Source organism: Onychomys torridus, chromosome X, assembly GCF_903995425.1.
Source record: "Onychomys torridus chromosome X, mOncTor1.1, whole genome shotgun sequence".
Classification (NCBI taxonomy): domain Eukaryota; kingdom Metazoa; phylum Chordata; class Mammalia; order Rodentia; family Cricetidae; genus Onychomys; species Onychomys torridus.
The window spans coordinates 112,400,950-112,420,769 of NC_050466.1; the positions used below are offsets into that span (position 1 = coordinate 112,400,950).

The 19,820-nt window shown below is 33.5% G+C and overlaps 1 protein-coding gene across 4 annotated transcripts in view; it reads left to right on the plus strand.

The window, feature by feature from the left end:
• The window catches only part of Diaph2 (diaphanous related formin 2), a 747,093-nt gene that overhangs the window by 233,908 nt on the left and 493,365 nt on the right, over nt 1–19,820 (plus strand). For all 4 annotated transcript variants that reach the window (XM_036175402.1, XM_036175403.1, XM_036175404.1 and 1 more), the window contains 4 exons: nt 967–1,031; nt 4,456–4,560; nt 8,176–8,490; nt 9,079–9,193. In XM_036175402.1, coding sequence (XP_036031295.1) covers nt 967–1,031; nt 4,456–4,560; nt 8,176–8,490; nt 9,079–9,193 — 600 coding nt within the window. The remainder of the gene's footprint in view (nt 1–966; nt 1,032–4,455; nt 4,561–8,175; nt 8,491–9,078; nt 9,194–19,820) is intronic.

The following is a 19,820-nucleotide window of genomic DNA, read 5'->3' on the forward strand; positions in this document are numbered from 1 at the left end:
CCTGCACTCATACACTGGGTGTGCCACTGAAAAGAGACACACTTACTAATCTCTCTTATACTGATTTTATTTTATCTTAATCTTCTTTCACTAGTTTCCTTTTTTATTATTAAGAAATTTTCTATTCATTTTGAATACCAACCACAAACCCCCCATCCTCTCCCTTCACACCCCTTAACCAGTTTCCTTTTCTAATATCTTCTGTAAATAGTACAATGTAGCATGTATTCTGTGTCTGTTTCATTACATTAAAGATAATTTTGAGATTCATCCATGTTATAGTTCATGTAGTTTATTCATTTCTATTGTGAAGTAGTATCCATGTATTAATATAACACAATTTATATTTCTTGGTGGCCAGTTTAGTTTGTTGCCATGTTCAGTTATTGTAATAAAGCTCTTATGGATCATATGTTTCATTTTCCTTTGAAGAAATATTGGGATAATTCACAAACATACAGCACGAGTCTAAAGAGGTTTTTCCATATGTTTATTAACTAGACCTGAATAATTTTGTTTGCTTCCATTTGGACAAAATACATTTTGTTTCATATCAAAAGTCAAGTAAAAAATTTTACTGGAAAACCTGAACTGATGAATGTCACTACTTCTTCCTCCCCCACGCTTTTAGAGGATCATTTTGAGTTTTCATTATCTTTAACATGTAGTCTTTGCCTTCAGTCTCTATATAATTGCAATTTTAAAAAGAATTCTATAGTGGTAACAGTTGAATTATAATTAACCACTTTCATTGCAGGGGAAATGTCATCAAAGATATTTGTGGAAACTTGAGGTTTTTGCTTTAAAACTAAAGAAAGAGAATGTGCTATTATGTATATTATAGTGTAGATTAATTTCCCTTTAATGATAGTTCATGTTAGAATTTCTGAAGTGTATATTGTCAGCCATAATTAGATGTAGATTCCACCTAATATATTTCTAATCATTTTTGCTTCATCTGAGTAGATGCTTGTGTAAACAAGGCAAAAGTTGAAGAAAGTGAACAAAAAGCAATGGAATTTTCAAAGAAGGTAAGACTGCCAAAATAGTAGTCTTGATTTTTAAATTAATGTTTTATAAATAAATATATAATTATTTAAACATAATCATATTTGTTTCTTTATATGACACTTTATAACTTGTCCTTTTGATTTTGTAGTACTTTTCCTAATAAGATAGTTACTATTTCGTTCTCATCAACATACTTGATTAGGTAAGAAAACACTAGCCTTATTATATTTAATGATAAATGAAATAAAATTGGTAGCTGAAAAGGTACTTAGTTAAAATGAAACAAACCAAACAAATTGTCCATTGCTTTTCTTCAATGTTCACTTATACTACACAGCTCCATAGAGAACTAGGAGCTAGTGATGAAATTTGGTGGTTAGAATGCTTTTCTAGCATGACGAAGGCTTTGGCTTTGATCCTCAAAACAACAAAAACAGCTTATTGGTATTGATAACAGTCTAATGTTGGAATCCATTCTTTTTTTTTTTTTTTTTTTTTGGTCCCCTCCTTTCTCTTTTTTTAGTCTTCTTGGAATTTTGTAATTGCCATTTGTTAAATGATAATGTTACTTTGTGTAGGCTTGTTGGAACTTGAGATTCTTCTTTTTTTCTGTGCTGTTAATTGGCTTTGCATAAGTACAATCTTTATATTATATTTTCAGTTATACATAAGGTGGCACTTTTTTTATTTTATGAAAGCCTACATACTATTTTATTTATGTTTAGTAAAATTATCAAATTATTAAGCATTCCTCCTTCTTCTCCCTCTTTACCCTCCTTCTTTCTTCTTTCCCTCCCCCTGTTAATTGTTAGTACAGTATCTCTCTCTTATTGGTTGCAGAGGGTATTGAAACAAAATGCAGAAAAAAAATATCTAGTGTTCAGCCATCTGACAGCAAGACAAAGCACTTACATATTGCTCACTCTTTAAGGTTATGACTTACCTTTGAGATTAGATGATAACTTCCATCACTCTGGAAATTATGGAGTTAATTCAGGGCATTTGAAGAAACCTTTTTGTTCTTTCGTGTACTAGAATAGATTTTAAGAGGTTGAGTAACACACAATCAGATTGCGTGAAACTCATTTTTATTGTTAAAAAATCATGTTTTTGACTAGTAGGACTTTATATTTATTGTGCTTCCTTTTTAAATAGCATGTCTTAATTTTCCATTGAATGTCATAGGCTCTCCTTAAATTTGACTACATACTGTAAAATTGGAGCACATCATAATGATCTATCTTTGTAATTTTCTGTAATTATATAAGGTGTTGTGAAATCATACAAAAATACACTGATAATCATCAATGGAAAACCCATAGAAACCACTTACCTGGCTCATGGGAACTAACAGAACCTTCATGGTACTGACCCAAGCCCTCTGCACATATGCCACAGTTGTGTAGCTTGGTCTATATGTGGGACTCTAGGTAATAAGAACAGGGGCTGTCCCTGGTGCTCTGAATGGCTCTTGGGAACCTAATCCTCATGCTGGATTGTCTTGCCCAGCCTGAATACAGGGGTAAGGGCTTGGTCTTATGACAAATTGATATAGCATCCTTTGCTGAAGCCCTTGAGAGGCCTTCTCCTTTCTGAGAGATTATGGAGGAGGAGTGGATTGAGGAGGGATGGAGGAGGGGGTGGATTGAGAGGGGATGGAGCTGCAGAAGGGAGCAGTGGGAGGGAGTGGAAGGAGAAGAGGAAGGGGAAGCTGCAATCCGGATGTAAAATAAATGAATAAATGAATAAAAGATCACCAACAATAGTAGTTGCCAATATTCAGAATGGATATATGGCTCTAACTTAGTCATTACCTATATGCATTCTCTTCTGAGTTATCTTTAAATGCAGTGTAAAGTACTTTTTAACTTTGCTAGGTCTTTAAGAGTTTTGATATTGTATGTGTTTTAATAATATTCACCCCTACTGCCAGCTTTCACAAAATGCTACACATTGATTATAAGATCCAATCTTAGCATTTCCACTAATTCACTGTTATTGTAAAGAAGCCACTTATTCTCCATGGATTGTACTCTTCATCATTAAAAGGAGAGCATAAGATTAGGAACTTAGAAAAAGACCTCTTCTTTATTTAGGTGTATATCGTTTATTTATTATCATTTCTTTAGGTATGTATCATTCCTATTATGTGTGTTTACAGGTAGCCTAGTATTAAATTAAAAGCAGAAAAAATAGGTGCTTGTGCAGATGGCATTTTTGAAAAGCACTATAGGAGACACTAACTTTGAGAGAAGAGTTATGATTCTAGATTTAGGGAAATCATATTGATTGAATAAGCACATGTTGAAGGAATTCTTTTTTGCTTTGTTTTGATTTTGGAGAAAGAGTCGCATTGTGTCCTCCTTCCTGGCCTAGAACTCACAATGTAGTCCAGGCTGCCCTTGAATTTACGTTGATCCTCCTGTTTTTGTGCCCTGAGTGTTGGGATTATAGATGTGTATTACTATGCTTACCCAAGATCCCCATCTTCTCAGTGAAGTAGAAAGACACTTCCATTGAAAGATCCTTCACCTCATGTATTTGTTTTAGTCTTGGGATTTAGTTATATTATAATAAATTTTTACCAGCCTTTATAAGGCATTTTTTCAATTAGTGAGACAGAGGTGAATAAAAACATAACTAAGTAGTGTTTCAAGGTTGTGTAAGAGAGAGAGAGTGAGAGAGAGAAAGAGAGAGAATATGTATACATACATACTGGCATGTGTCTGCCCTTTTGGAGAGTTCAGAGAACAACCTACAGGATTCAGTTCTCTCTTGTTGTCTTTTAGAGTTCAAGGATCAAACTCAGGTTGTTATGACTTTGTGCAAGCACTTCTGCCCTCTGAAAAATATTTACTTCCCTCATTTTCCTCTCTTGGGTTGTTTAAAGAGAGTTTTTGCTAACCATCTGATAGACAATAGAATTTCAGTGTATATCATTGTATTGTCAGATTTTGTTAAGCACTGTTTTTGGTATGCTAAGCAATGATGATTATAGCAGAAATTATCCCCTGGTCTAATTCCAATTTGTGTTAATGTACATCCGGTCATTGTAAAAATTCATTTGTTTTGAAGATTGAATATTATTAAGAAGTTGTATATGCATTTCATATTTTATATTTTACTTTCTAATAAAACTTAAAATATGGGGCAAGTCATTAATAACCAATATTAATTCTACTACTGAATTTTCTATAACAATGAACATTCCACTACATGTGAACAGAGACTTGATAGTCCACCCATTTTTTCCATTATTTTTTTAAAGAGAATGTTCTGTGCAGATGCTTAGTTTTCAAGAGAATAATTAAGAACGTTATCTCTCTGAATGAGCTGTGAACTCATCAAAGCAAAAACCTTGCTACATATTTACTACATAGTGTTGTTTGAATCATTCTCAAATCTGAACTAGTAACTGTACATTTATGATGGTGGTCATTGCAGTTTGATGAAGAATTCACGGCTCGACAGGAAGCTCAAGCAGAGCTTCAGAAAAGAGATGAAAAAATCAAAGAACTGGAAACAGAAATCCAGCATCTTAGAACCCAGGTAATGAAACAAAATGTCCACTTTGCTCACAATGAATTTGGGGATAGAAAATTATCTTGTTAGTCAGAAAGAAAGATGTGATCAGAAACAGACTTTTTGGATCTTATTCGCGGTTTCACATTTTAGTTGAAATAAGTAGAGATTTGATTTTTCCAGGATTGTAAATCATTTTAATGTTTGGAAATAAATAAGGCTTCATTTGCTCAAACTGTCCTGAATATTTTTAACAGAATACATTACCAGAGCCAAACTGTTTATGACATGAAATTTTCATGATGATTTGAAAAATTGTGTGCATAGTATTTTCTTTCAAAAAGAATATAGAAATGCTCATGAATTTTAATTATCCCAAAGACTTCTTGAGATCTTTAAATCTAGACTATCTTCAATTCAAAACCTATACACTTTATTTCTGCCTACTATGCCTTGCACAAAAAATGCTCTTAATAAGATGTCTAAACTTTAAAATTAAGTATACTCTCAATGCATTTTGTGGCTTAAATGAATAATATGAAATTGAGAGGATGCCTTTAAATAGATAATGTTCAGTAGGCGGTCAATTTACTCTATCTGTTCCAAATAATATACTGAGAAATTACTTCCAAAGTCACTGGTAAGCTGCTAAGTTCTTATGGTGGTAGCCTTTTTCTACCCATAGCCCCTATCATTTATGTCCACTATTTATGTCTTTGCTGCTTTTTTCAGTATTATCCCACTTCTCTTTCTTCATGTCTGAGAACTTGATTTGCCTTATTTTCCCATCCCCCAATTGTGAGATATCTCTGTGTTCTCTCTGCCCTTGGCATTTTTCTCTGCTTTGTTTTTCCTTGTACAAATATCACACTCAATTACATTTGTCCATGTATCACCTTTTAGTAGATGTCAGGACATTTGAATCTATCTTGCATTTCCAACTGTCCCCATAGGCATGCCTTTTGTATTGAAATCAAACTCAATATTTTTGGTCTGTTCCCTTTTCTTAAACCAGCTTAGCCTTCATTTTGACTTGTTTTAAAATTTACCACTTTTTTTATTATGTGTTTTAATTTTATACATCAGCCATTGGTTCCCCTGTCCTCCCCCTTCTGCCCGCAGCCCCACCTTCCCCCAGCCCCTCCCCTCCATTCCCATCTCCTCCAGGGCCTCATTTAAACCTGGTGGATTCAGTACAGGCAGGTCTAGTTCCCTCTTTCCAGGCTGAGCATGTGTCCCTGTGTAAGCCCAAGGTTCCAAACAGCCAGCTCATGCACCAATGACAGGTCCGGGTCCCACAGCCTGGGAGCCTCCCAAACAGATCAAGCTATTCAATTGTCTCACTTATCCAGAGGGCCTGATCCAGTTGGGGGATCCACAGCTTTTGGTTCATAATTCATATGTTTCCATTCATTTGGCTATTTGTCCCTGTGCTTTTTGCAATCTTGGATTCAACAATTCACGCTCTTGCAGTCCCTCCTATTTCTGGACAAATGGACGCCTAGAGCTCCACCTGGGGCGTGGCTGAGGATCTCTGCATCCACTTTCATCAGTTATTGGATGAGAGTTCCAGGATGACTGTTAGGGTATTTGGCCATCTGATCACCAGACTAGGTCAGATCAGGCTTTCTCTCGACCACTGCCAGCAGTCTACAGAGGATGTATCATTGTGGATTTCTGGGGACCTCTCTTGAGCTGAAGTTTGATTTGTTTCTTGACCTATTTCTGACAAATGAAATTAGTTCTTTTATTTGAATTATTCCAATGACTTTTCCACCTCTTCATCAAAACCCCCATCCCTTCAGGTATACTTTCATTACATCTTTCTTTCCTGAACTATTGAGGTTGTCCCCGAATTTTTCTTCCTGCCTATAGTCTTTTCCTCCTCAAGTTCATCCTTTTATATCAATTAATCCTCACAAAACCTTGTCCCAATTATTATAACTGAAGGATTTATTGTGTACAGTGGTTGCTGGCTGTATTTGGAATTAAACAAAACCTTCTTACTAGAAATACTAAAAGCCTTCTGGCATGGGCTACCTTATACTTACTTCCTTTGCAGCATGCACTCTGACTGCTGTCCTAGCTACAACAACCTCTATTGCTGTTAAATTTCCCTTCTTTTTATAATATCTGTAGGGTACTGGCTCCATACATTCTGCCAACTTTCCCACAAATTACTTATAGATACTTTAATGATTTTTCATGAAGAAAATATTCTATAGTCCACTATATTGGATAAACAAGAAATTCTCAGAGATTCACAAGCCACATATTAAATACTGTTAGACATCCTACAATCAAAAAAACCTTTCTTAACTTATACCCTTCCCTGACTCCTTAGCCCACAGTATCTTTTATTGTTTTCCTTTTTACTTTTGAGACAGGGTCTCATTTTGTATCCCTGGCATGGCTGGTACTCTATGTGCAGTCCAGGCTGGCCTTGAACTCACATAAAGTCATCTGTGTCTGCTTCCCAGTGCTTCCCAGTGCTGGGATTAAAGGTGTGCATCACCATCCCAGTAGAAATTTTATAGTAACCAACATAAAAGGATTTCTTCCTGATTAAAAAAATCAATATACCATGAAATTTCATTAATTAAAAATAATATTTTGATTACAGAAAAGTCTGTTAAATGGTCCTAGTTTCTTTGAAGTATTTTCATGTTCATTTTTGAAAGGGTACCATTGTGATCAGTAATGTTTAAAAGTTTATTTATTCCTTAAAATATAATACAGAATCCAGTGTTGTCCATTTGTTATTAACTGCCAATTGCAAACAAGCTTAAAGTTAAGTTCTGACAGTAAAAAGAAGTTCTTCTCTCCTCAAGAACTCTGTATGAATTAATTCCCATTGCAAATGACACTCTTTCATGAAGAGAGCAGAGCAGAAAGGAGAGCCACATTCAAATTTGGTCCTCATGTTTCCCCCTGTGCTGTCTTTGATTTATTACTGCAAACATCTTTTTAGTGTTGAGAATCAAACTTAGGGTTTCCTACATATAAGGCGAACACTTCAGTAAATGAGCAATACCCTCAGCTTTTATTTAAGTTTTTGCACTCAATATCCTCATTTATAAACATTGAGGTAAAGATGCCATTAATGTCCTATCTACATTACAAGTTTATAATAAACACAAACAGAAGCAATAGATGTAAAATATTGATATGCTTATATTACTATGCAAATGGATCCTACTTAGTATTACTCACAAGTATTTGAAGGCAGCTAAATTATTATTACTGTGAAATACTCTCTGTAAGACTAATTGACACCCAAGGGATTTGAATCCATGACCTTGTCATACTTTTATCCAACTTTAATAAGCTAGGCTAACAGTTCTAAGCCACATGCCATACTTCTTTGGCTATATTTATAGTGAAAGGTATTATTTCATTAAATTAGAGTTTTTCATAAAAATCTTAAAAACATCAAATTTTCCTGTCATTAATATATTAACAGAAATAGTCATTGTCTGGAGTATACAGTGTATTTCAGAAGTCTTTATTTACAGATACTGATGAAATATATAATCTTGAAACTTAAAAAGATATAAACAGTCTTAAACCCTGAACATCTAACAGATGTGTATACTTTGTGTTATATGTTCTTATAAGCATTTAAACTTATATCTGTTTCAGGGAGCTCCATCTTCAATTCCAGGCCCACCGCCACCACCTCCATTGCCAGGTTCTGGACCGTGCCCACCACCACCTCCTCCACCACCACCACCACCGCCACTTCCTGGAGTAGTTCCTCCTCCTCCACCACCCTTACTTGGATTGCCTGGTATTCCACCACCACCACCACCACCTTTGTTTGGAGGACCTCCTCCACCACCACCCCCTGGAGGAATTCTTCCTCCCCTACCTGTACCAATTGAGCTACCATATGGAATGAAGCAGAAAAAAGTATATAGGCCAGAAATATCCATGAAAAGAATCAACTGGTCCAAGGTAAGCCTGTAACTTGAGCGACCTTTTTGCTTTCTCCATGACTGACAATGTGTGAGAATTGTGTTGCTGTTGAGTCAGTATCATTCGATTTTGATTTATGGCTTTATTGCTTTCCTCTGTGCCTTTAGCATGTTATGTTTATCTTTAAATGTATGACCTAGATAACTGGAAACTTAAAAAACACCGAAATTATGGTAAAAACAAAGGAAAATCAAATTGAAAAATACATGGCATGTATGATGAAATGAGCCCAGAGAAACAGAAGGATAAGAGGTTTTAGGGAAGGATGACTGGGAGTAATATCCATAATGAACATGTATTAAAACTTTACAGTAAAAAATTAGGAACAAGGATAATGTATGCAAGTAGAATAGGAATATACTATACTATTTTGCTGTATGACCTATTGCTTTTGTGTAGCTTTTCTGTGTAGTGACAGAATTGTAAATGTGAGTCTGAATGCTTATGAGTGTAATTTTATATATTTGAAATGGATATAGTGGATGATAAACAAAACATAAAGTCATTCTTTGAAAAATTATACAGTAAGTAACAACATGCTAATTTATCATTGTTATTTTGTCTTAGATTGAGCCTAAAGAATTGTCTGAAAACTGTTTCTGGCTAAAAGTAAAAGAAGAAAAGTTTGAGAATCCTGATCTATTTGCTAAATTGGCCTTGACATTTGCTTCCCAGATGAAAGGTACCTTTTATTTTTACACATTATTTATTCCTGTGCCTCATGTATTAGAATACATGTCTCTGCTAAAATTTTCTCAGGATGTGTGAATCTATTGTTTTCTCACAGTAAGTAGGGTCAAACATGAATCTATTCACATACAAGCTATGCTTTACTCTGTAACCAAAGGGAAATTGTATTTGAATTTTTTTTGCATAAATATTATTATTCAACTTAATGTATAAGCTTTACCTTTATTATTTAATATATGCTATACCGCATAAATTGCTATTTTGCTGAGTAATAGAAGGTTATTTTTTTATTTAGCAAGTATGACAAAAATTGAATCATGGAATACTAATGTCCCTGATTTATAAGGATGATACCACATTTTCTGTCTTTTTAAATGTGTATCATTTAGTCAGCCTTATTTCCCATGAAATCTCATAGGTTTTGTTATGAGCATATGTTCTAGGTTAATAAATACATAGATCTGATCCTCAGCAAATATAATTGTTTATTTAATAAAAGCATGTTTCTTTATAATTATACCCTTAATATTTTAAGTATTTCATACATGCCATTCGGGTAATATGTAAGTCTCACAGATAGTCATTGTGGTCAATGGAGTTTTCATATTTTATTTGAACATATTGATTTTAGTAGTTCAGTTAAATGTATAAATTACACTTTGTAAATCAGTCTTTAAAAATAGTAATGGTAATATTATATTCTTTCTTCAAAATGAATGGTTTTACCATTCATCTGATTTGTTACGTTGTCAATATGGACAGATAGAATGAAAGAAGAGGAGAGGGTGGGAAGGAGGGATGGGGGATAGATCTGTGGTGATTAGAATGTTCTGAAGACCTTGACATTGGAAAAGTGTTAGTTATTTTACTTGTTTCTTATTTGTTCTCTTCACATATAATTTTCTTATAGTTCTCTTCACATTTATAATTTCTTCCATGAATTGACCTATTACTGTTTTTTATAATTACCTTTTAGTACTAAATATTCTTGCTTAAAACTAAGTACCCATGTAGTTTGTTTGTTTTGAGACAACAAGAAAGAGGATGACAGGACGGAGAAATATTGTTTTCTCTTCAATTCTAGACTGAGACCTTCTGGAGAGAAAACAATTATTACTGATTTTTTATATTATGCTCTAGACCACCTATGTGTTGAGAAACATTTTAAAAAACATTTTTCTTTGTTATTCCTTCCTGTTTTAGTAATATACATTGATATTATTCCATATTTGTCAACTGTGTTCTTTTTACATATTGTATATAATTATGTGTTATGGGTCTGTGTTAGTACATTTAAACATTCCCCTAACTTCAGGCACATTGTTTCAGTGCTACAAAATTTAAATGACAAATGTGTTTCTGTATGTGCTTTTGTGTGGGATAGACTGTAGTATAAATTCAGGAAGTGTATTCTACATTCAATAATTTGAAATATATCACAAATCTGCCTTCCAGTATTCATCAATTTAAAGTGTTGTCGAGAATGCATATCAATTCATGTTGAGTATCCCTAATCTAAGTCATCAGTGTTACAGAGTCTGAAACTGTGGCCACCAGTAGTGTACAATAATATACAAGTAAGAAATCCCATATCTAATGCCATGAGATTGGTTGTTGTGAAAACACAGATATACTAACAAGAATGTAGAGGGAAGAGAAAAGGGGAGAAGACAGGTATAGGAAGGGAAATAGTCAATGTGTATTATTTAACTGTATGAAAATATTCTTATGAAACTCAGTAATATACACAAGGAATATTTCCCAATTAAAACAAACAGAGATGCACTAATAAATATTGGATTAAACTATCTTCTGGCTGTGTGTGTGTGTGTGTGTGTGTGTGTGTGTGTGTGTGTGTGTGTAACTTAAGCTAAGTTCTTGTTTAGACTTATTATATTCTGTCCTAAAAAGATGTCTTATTTCATACATGTAAATTCTATAATCTGATAACAAAATTCAAAAGCTGAAACACTTCTGATATTAGGTATTTTTCTGTGTCATTTTCTCTACAACTTTTGCCCATATTATAGGTGAAAATGTTAAATGTTTAGGAATCCAATTTTTGCTTTTGATCAGGTGGTAAGAAATTACTCTGTAGCCTAGGCTAGTCTGTAGTTCAAGATGTCTTTAAATCGTGGCAATCCTTTTTCAGCCTCCAGTGTGGTGAAATTTCAGGCATGAGATAACCATAGTTGGTTACTTTTTCTGTTTTACATGATGTTAAATAGTTTTTTTTTTTTTTTGATCACAGGCAGTAGTTAACTATTTTTTTCTGTGATTTTTCTCGCTCTGATTTTCTCACTCTGTTGAACATTTGGTGTTTTGCGTGTTGATATGTTTGTGTCGAATCCTATACTAAACAGATTTTAGAAAATTGCAGTTATCCTAGTCCATACAAATGATGAAGTAAACCTGGATTTTGTATTTTACAAATGAGGAAAGTAAGATTAGAGACAGAAGGATGAATCTTAAGGGAGATTGGGGTGTATATTCAACATTATATACATACATACATACATACATATATATATATATATATATATATGTATGTATGTATGTATATATGAGTCTGTAATTTTTTTTAATAAGCCCATTACAATAGTGAGTTGTTAATGGTAGTGCAATGTGCAACCTACTTAAAAAAGGCTATGGAAATAGTGTCACATCTACTTTCATCAATTGTAATACATACCACTTCCACTGAATGAATTACCTCATCCATAATGTGAATAGACTAATGTTTACCTAGGTAGGAAAATGAGATAAGGTTATATTTATTTAAGTAGCTGACATTCTCACTGTTTGGTATCTAACATTAATAAATGTTCATTTGTTTTTATCTTTTGCTTATCTGATATTGAGTATGTGTGTGTTGTGCTTTAGTTACTGAAAATTACTATGCATGTTTGTTTGGAAAGAGAATTTCCTTTTCTTCCTTGTGGTATTCACTAGAGCTAATCGGTTACAAAAGAAGGAATTCTGAATGCTCCTGCCAAAATCTAATCAAACCAGCATGAAGCCAAAGCAAATTATTCAAATCATGTCCTCACTGCTCTGAATGCTGCCTCTCTATTCCCCTTAAGTTTAATTCTTCAAATTTCCATGTAGCATTACTCCTATTTTGCTAATTTTTAATATTTAAATGCATATAAGGAAAGTGGAACCCTTTGGTGTTATTGATTTATTTCTGAAGTGACATTTCAGGATCAATGAAATATCCAAGACATTTTGTCTGTGCATGCAATAGTCTGAACAAATTTTAGTAACACAACACATGCTTAAATTAACACTCTTGTACCAGTTGAAGTTCTTGACACTCGCCATGCCTTGATTCATAATTTGGTCAATAGATGGCAGGCCTAGCAAGAAATCAGTAGGAGGTTCTGGCACCAGGAAACTTAAGCTGCCCTGCCCTGGCTCTCATGGCTGTAGGGCACCACTTTCTTCTCCGTTCTGCTGCTCATTGCAGCTCAATCAGCACCATTCTGGAATGAGCCACTAAGCTCTTGTTTCTAAGACCTATTTTCAAGGCTGTTAGACTCAGTGTTCCAAAACCTTTGGAGAAGTACCCCCTACTGCAAGGCTGTTGGAGAGCTTATGTCTCCATTCTCATTAAATGCACTATAAAACATAACTAGTCAATGTTGTCAAGTGAATGTTTAAAAATTTAAAGTAGCTTACAATTGCTAAATAGAAAGGAGCTTTAAAATGTACCAGTTTTTGTATCTATAATATTTAGATTTTTAAATATTTAATGTGTGAAAAGTTTCATGAAATTATACTTTCTGTATGAATTACTTATTCTTAGAGTTTTAGAGAAAATTGCTTTTAACATTCTACTACAAAGCAGTTTAATTCTATTTTAGGGGTGGGTATATCTTTCATTTCATTTAACTAGTTTGTAAAATACCTAGTATGTGCATTGGAGAAGAATTGATTAATACCTTCTCCATGCACCAGAGAACTCATAATCTATTGACTGAGGTTGGAAGATTACTGTATTTAGTCAAATTATGGTAAATGTTAGAATAGACATTTTCTTCAAAAGCCAAGAGAGCATATGATATAGCTAATTTAGAATAAAAAATGAAGAACCCAGAGGCGGTGGTATGAGCATTTCAGTAGTTTCAATGGGGAAAGATGCAAGCAAGTTTTTGTAGTTAGGGAACAGCATTAGAAAGTATGAGCAATTTAGATATCTCAAACTTAACTGACTTGATTGAGCAAAGACCTACCAGGGAATTGTGTAATACCCAGGGTCAGAAAGGATTCATATGAGAGGCAAGCTTTTTTATGTTAAACATGGGTACAAAAACAGAAATCAGGGGGCTTGTTGTAGTTAGGCATTTGCCTTGTATGCGCATCCTGTGATCAAAACGCATTTTTGTGACTGGTAGAAATTCAGCTGGTTCTTTCAAAAACTCTATATACCAAATTCGGGTGAAGTGGAAGTTTACATCCAGCTCCAAGCCTATGGTCTCCTATTAGCTTAACAGTGGGGAGATGAGAAGCACATACTGTGCTGAAAGCGCATGCAGCAGCTGTTGGCTTTGGAGTGAGGAGACTTGGTGAGAACTTCATAATGAAGAACCTTGGTTTGCTCTTTTCATTTTAATGTGAGCAGAGTCACTGGACAGAAAGCTTGTCTCTAGGTCTAAACATTTGCCCAACTTAAGAGAATCTGATGAAATATAAAAATGGAAAAAAATACTTTATAAAGAATTTTTGTCAGAATTAGAAATTCTTAGTCTGTCCCCACTTTGCATTGTTAATAACTAATAGAAAAGGTCAAATAAAAACTAGGAAATATATGTCTCATTACTTTTGCTACACGATGAGTCTTCTGGCATCAGAGCCAGTTTTATTCCTTGCTTGGCTTTTTCAGTGGAAATCTTAATTCCTAACCCCTCTTCTTTGTATTAGATACCAAACCATGATGATTAGCCCTAGGGATTTTTAGTGCATAGGCAAGTTGTGATGATTTATAGTTTGTATGATGGATCTTAATAATTGTGAATAAATATTGCTAGCCTAACAAGATGCAATGATACCCTCAAATTGTGTGAATTCTTTTCTCATCTGTAAGGCCTGTTGTAATTTTCAAATCCATGTTTTCCTTATTATGAGATTTATGTTATTATGGGTCATCATAATGCCGTGATACAAAATATAGTTCAACATATTGTCTATATTAATGAAGTATAAACATATACTTGTCTATGTGTGTTTATAGAGAACATCTGCAGAAGATCCTGTAGTCTTTCTGAATATACATTATATCTGTAACAATTGGAATTCACATGTTTTCTAGTTATGTTTTATTCAATTAGATGATATTTGGAGACATAACCATTCAGCCTATAATGATACCATTATTTTGCCTTTAAAAGTACAGTAATTATACATAATAATAATATTACATAAGAATTAAAGTAATGGTAGTTAATATTAACTAAAATTGAAATAATAATAAAATGTGTAGCTTATAACTGCTAATTCTAATTAAAATTTCTAGGGTTCTCTAGAGGCTTTAGGAAGAACAAAGAAAGTGCATGTTTGGAACTTGTAAGCAATTTCTTTGCCTTTAATGTTGCTTGGAGGAAATATAAGAAATAAACATAAGAGGTTAATAAAATTTAGCTTCTTCAATAATATATTTCTACAGTGCAATTTAGGTTTAATAATTACTGAAAAATGAGAATTTATAAATATTTTAAGTGCAGATAAATTTCACTTTGCAATACTTAAAATATCAGACATAGCTTGGTATGATTTTGGTAGAACACAGTTTGATGATGAATATAAAGTCAGTTTTCTTTTAAGAGATATTTTAAATTGTGTTCCCCAGTTTTAACATCAGCTGTCTGACTCTGAAAATATCCAATGTTGCTTGATTGCTTAGCACAGGTTTCCATATTAAGTAAAGAAATGAAAACACAAAAGAATGGTAAAAATTCTAATTGATGTCCATTTTCATATTACAGAAAAATTTGCAATTGTTTTGACAATAATGAGATGTCAGTCTTAGTGTGTAGATGCTTTATACAATGGTGTTAATGTGCCCAGTAGGAAATAGTGTCCTAAAAATTGTCATCTTAATGACACATGTTTCTCCCAGCTCCAGAGATGGAAAGTTCCAGATCCAGCATTGGAAGCTATAGAGGATGCCTTCACATGTGTCCATATATGGTGGAAATACTGAGGTGTCTTTCTTGGGTCTCTGTTGTCACAGAATCATCTACTAGGGGCTTTATTCCTAATATGATGTCCTTGAGGCTTAGGTTTAACATGTGAATTTCAGGAGAACATTAACAACATTAACATTTAGTTCTTTTTAAATAGCTATACTTAATTCCATTATTTTATTATATATTCATTCTTTAGTTTTTTTTTGTAAATTGACTATTGTCGCTTTACCACAGTTTCCCCATTATTAACATATTAATAGTTTCAATTAAGGATGACATGCACACTTTATTTTATACTGCCATTTTCTAGCATCAGATTATCATTCCTTTATGTAAAAGAGGTAATTAGGAAATTTAGAGACAGAGATACATATCAATATCAGTAAGCAACTTTAGAGAGATATTGAGCTAGACTACCTTCTGCCTTCTAAGCAAGGAGGTTTTAAAATTACTGTCTTTATGTATTGTAATAGAGATTATAATACTTCCATAATTTATATTATCACTACAGAGACTACCAGTAATCATTGTAACAATAGCATGGTAATATTAAAGCTGCAATTTGTTGAACCCATATTTTATTTACTCTTCATTTCAACTCTAGATCATTTATGATTTTTTCACAGAATCAGTATGTCTTGATTTCATAGGTAGTAAGTGATAAAAATGTGATTTTGAGCCAAGGTTTGTTTTTAATGACTTCCCTATGTTGTAGCAATGAGTTTTAATGACTTTTCTGCCCTTAGTAATTTGCGCATTTTGTTGCATAGTTTAGCAGAGCTCTTTTTCACACAGTTAATGATGTAGTACCACATATATTGTATTATCTTGTGAAATGTGTCACCCTATAACCCTGGCACTAAAGGCAGTTATTCATAGTAGGAACCAGAGGAAGCAAGTTGGAAATTATTCTCTGAAGGAAATAAAAGTTATTTTTTTTCTGTGACTGTTTTTGGTTGTTGTTTTGTCATTATCTCCATGGAATGTGTCACTGATAAACAGTATGATGATTTTGGGTCTGCTATTTATTTATTTGTAATTTAAGAAAAATACAGTTTTGTGCCATTATTTGTCTACTAATGGTTTATTAATGTATAGTGGATACATGTATAAAGTAATGAAATAAATTTTTCATTAGTTACTTTTGGAGTTCAATTCATAACATCATAGATGCTTTATATTAATTTATTTGCTTTTTGGAGATAGGAGTTACAGAGGCTATCTGTCCTGGTTTTTTCACTTCTAAACAGTATACGGAGTAAGTACAGTATCAGGATTTTGCTTGTTTGTTTTTACAAGATGAGGTTTCTCTGTGTAACAACTATGGTTGTTGTGCAACCAGCTCTGTAGCCCAGGCTGGCCTCAGACTCACAGAGATCTGCCTGCCTCTGCCTCCCAAGTGCTGGGATCAAGCTGTGATACCACTGCCAGCCTAAGGTGTTCTTTTGATAACATGTTCAAAGTATATTTAAGTTAGAGAAATTTGTCTTTACTGAAGCGTTGAATATACATAATAACTTCAGTAAGTCTTTTGGATGAGTGTAAAATTAATTCTTCCTTTTCTCTAGGTTAGTCATAAATATGTGAGCATAGCCACTTTCTAGTAATTTTAAATTGTGCTCATTAGTATTTTACCATTAATGTCATTACATTAAATACTTTTTAATGTCTTATAAGGTAAATGTGTTGTTATGCATTTATTACAAGTCACCTCTAATATTATATAGGAAATAATAAATCTGATTCAAAATTGTAACTTTAAAAAACTGATTTATAGCCGTGCAGTGGTGGTTCACGTCTTTAATCCCAGCACTTAGAAGGCAGAGCCAGGTGGTTCTCTGTGAGTTGGAGGCCAGCCTGGGCTACCAAGTGAGTTCCAGAAAAGGCACAAAGCTACACAGAGAAACCCTGTCTTGAAAAACCAAAACCAAAACCAAAACCAAAACCAAAAACAACAAAACAAAACAAAACAAAACCCCCTGATTTATAGATATAGCAGATTAATAACTTTGCTACTTTGCATAGATTAAAGTCATTTTAATCATTCCCATTATTAGTGTACCAATTTGCAGTACCCTAATACCCAATTTATAGTTACATTTATATTTAGGATCTTAATACCAAGCTAATAGCAGAAAGTAGCTCACATAATAGGAAAAATATATCTTTATTATTTGTACAGACACACATGCACACACATATGTACATTTTACATATATACTTATTACTATATTCAGATTCCTCATATTCACTATTTAAAAGGCTATATATTCATATATATTGTACTTGTATATAACCAAATGTATCTCTTCAAAATTCTTTTTACTATTTTTCGAAATCCTTATCACTGACTAAACACTAGACATCTGCTTAAAGCCTTGGTGGTTCCAGTTTTTTTATGTTAATTTGCACATTTATATTCCACCAGTTAATATTTTACTTCATTGTAGACTTTTAATTTACCTTTTACTTTTATTGCATTTGTATGTTTAAAAAATCTCCACACCATGCTTTGCTGTAGTATAAGTTATTTTTATCTTTTCAAATATGAAAGCTACATTTTTATGTTTGAAAGTGGCTTATAATTGGTTTAGCCAACATTCAAATTTTTTTGGCTTTCTACTTTTTCCTTCAACATTTATTTTTATTTTATGTGAATGGATATTTTGCCTGAATGTACGTCTATATACCCATTGTATTCAGAGGCTAGAGTTCCGGAGTGTTGTGCTACCCCGTGTGGGTTCTGGGAACTGAACCAACGTCCCCTGGGAGAACAGCTAGTGCATTTAGTCACAGAGTCATCTCTCAAGCTCCAGTTTAGATCTCACTGTGTAGCTCAGGCTAGCATATACCCATAATTCTTCTGCTGTGGTTTCCTTATCTAGTCTGAGTTTAGAAAAACTTAGTACTATCCTGGGGCTAATAACATCTTAAAATAGTGTGGTTGATCCTCTATTAAATATAGAAAACTTTGCTGAAACAAATGTCTCTTTGGTGGTTTGTTGTTAGAATTCAAAGAAATTTTAATTTCTTCTTACGGCTATTTAAAGTACTATGAAATATAATTACTAATCTAGCAATATATCCCAAGAGTTTTGTGGGAATGAAGATAAATTTGTATCATAGACTCATAATAAGATTTACAGTTTCTAAATTATGTACATTAATATTTCTCTCTGCTTAGTATGTTCTAGATTCTATGTAAAGTGTACATGAATTGTTTTACTCAGCCTTGTTATCTGTTCTAGATTATAGATCATATTAATGAAGACCTTTCTTCTTTTCTACTGAGCACAGAAATAAAGCTCAGGCAGCCTGACCACATAACTTACGTAGTTCATGACTTTGCTGTTCCTGGTATACAAGCATATCCACGGAAATCAGGTGTATGAGTACAGTCTGAGTTCATAGACACATACTTTTACACACTGATACCTTTTTCTGTAGTGTAACTGTACTCATTAAAGCTCTATTATCGGAAATCTCAATTGGAGACCATCTATGGCCTTATCTTTCCCACATGACAATAGTTGGATATTATGTTTAATTCTTTGTCTTTTGAAGTATCATCTTATTGCCTACCCTATGTAGCTTATATAAGAAATAATGTATATATCTTTTCTAAGTTTTTTGAACTGTTTTTTGAAGTTATAATATAATGACCTCATTTCCTTCCTTTCCCATTCTCCCCTTCAATCCTTCCTCACTCTCTTTGAAATTCATGGGCTTTTTTCTTTTCTTTAATCGTCGTGTGTGTGTGTGTGTGTGTGTGTGTGTGTGTGTGTGTGTGTGTGTGTATTTGTGTCCCTGTGTGTATTTGTGTGCATCCTAAAGGCATAAATATAACCTGTTCAGTCTGTGTAATGTTACATATATGCATATGTGTTCAGGGCTGACAATTTGATATTGCATAACCAATTGTGGGCTCTTCCTTGGAAGAGAGCATCATTTCTCACAGGTTGTCTGTAGTTCTTTGTCTAGGGTTGAGGCCCTATGAACTTTATCCAGTAAAAATATACTCATAAGGAGATGTAGCTGACTGAACCAATTCATGCACAAATGCTTTACAGTGTGTTGAAACATGTCTCTCAATGTAAAACTAATCCAAAAAGAATGGGGAAATATTTAAGTTACTATCTTCCTTTGGTTAAATTCTCCATGCAAGTGTGATCTGCTTTTGTCTTATCATGGCAAATATTAATACTGGTTTCTTTCTGCATACCAACATCATTTCCTTGTACTTTTTGCCATCCATTGACATGAGTTTAAGGGTGGTAATTTTTAATTTAAATTACCTTTATAGGAGCCACAGCAAAATACATGATGCATTCAAATGGCAAGTGTAACTATTGTGAATTATCATTATCTCCTTTACTAGAATGGCTTATTGAGAGTGGCTTATTGAGAGTTGTCTGTGTCTGGCTTTATGTG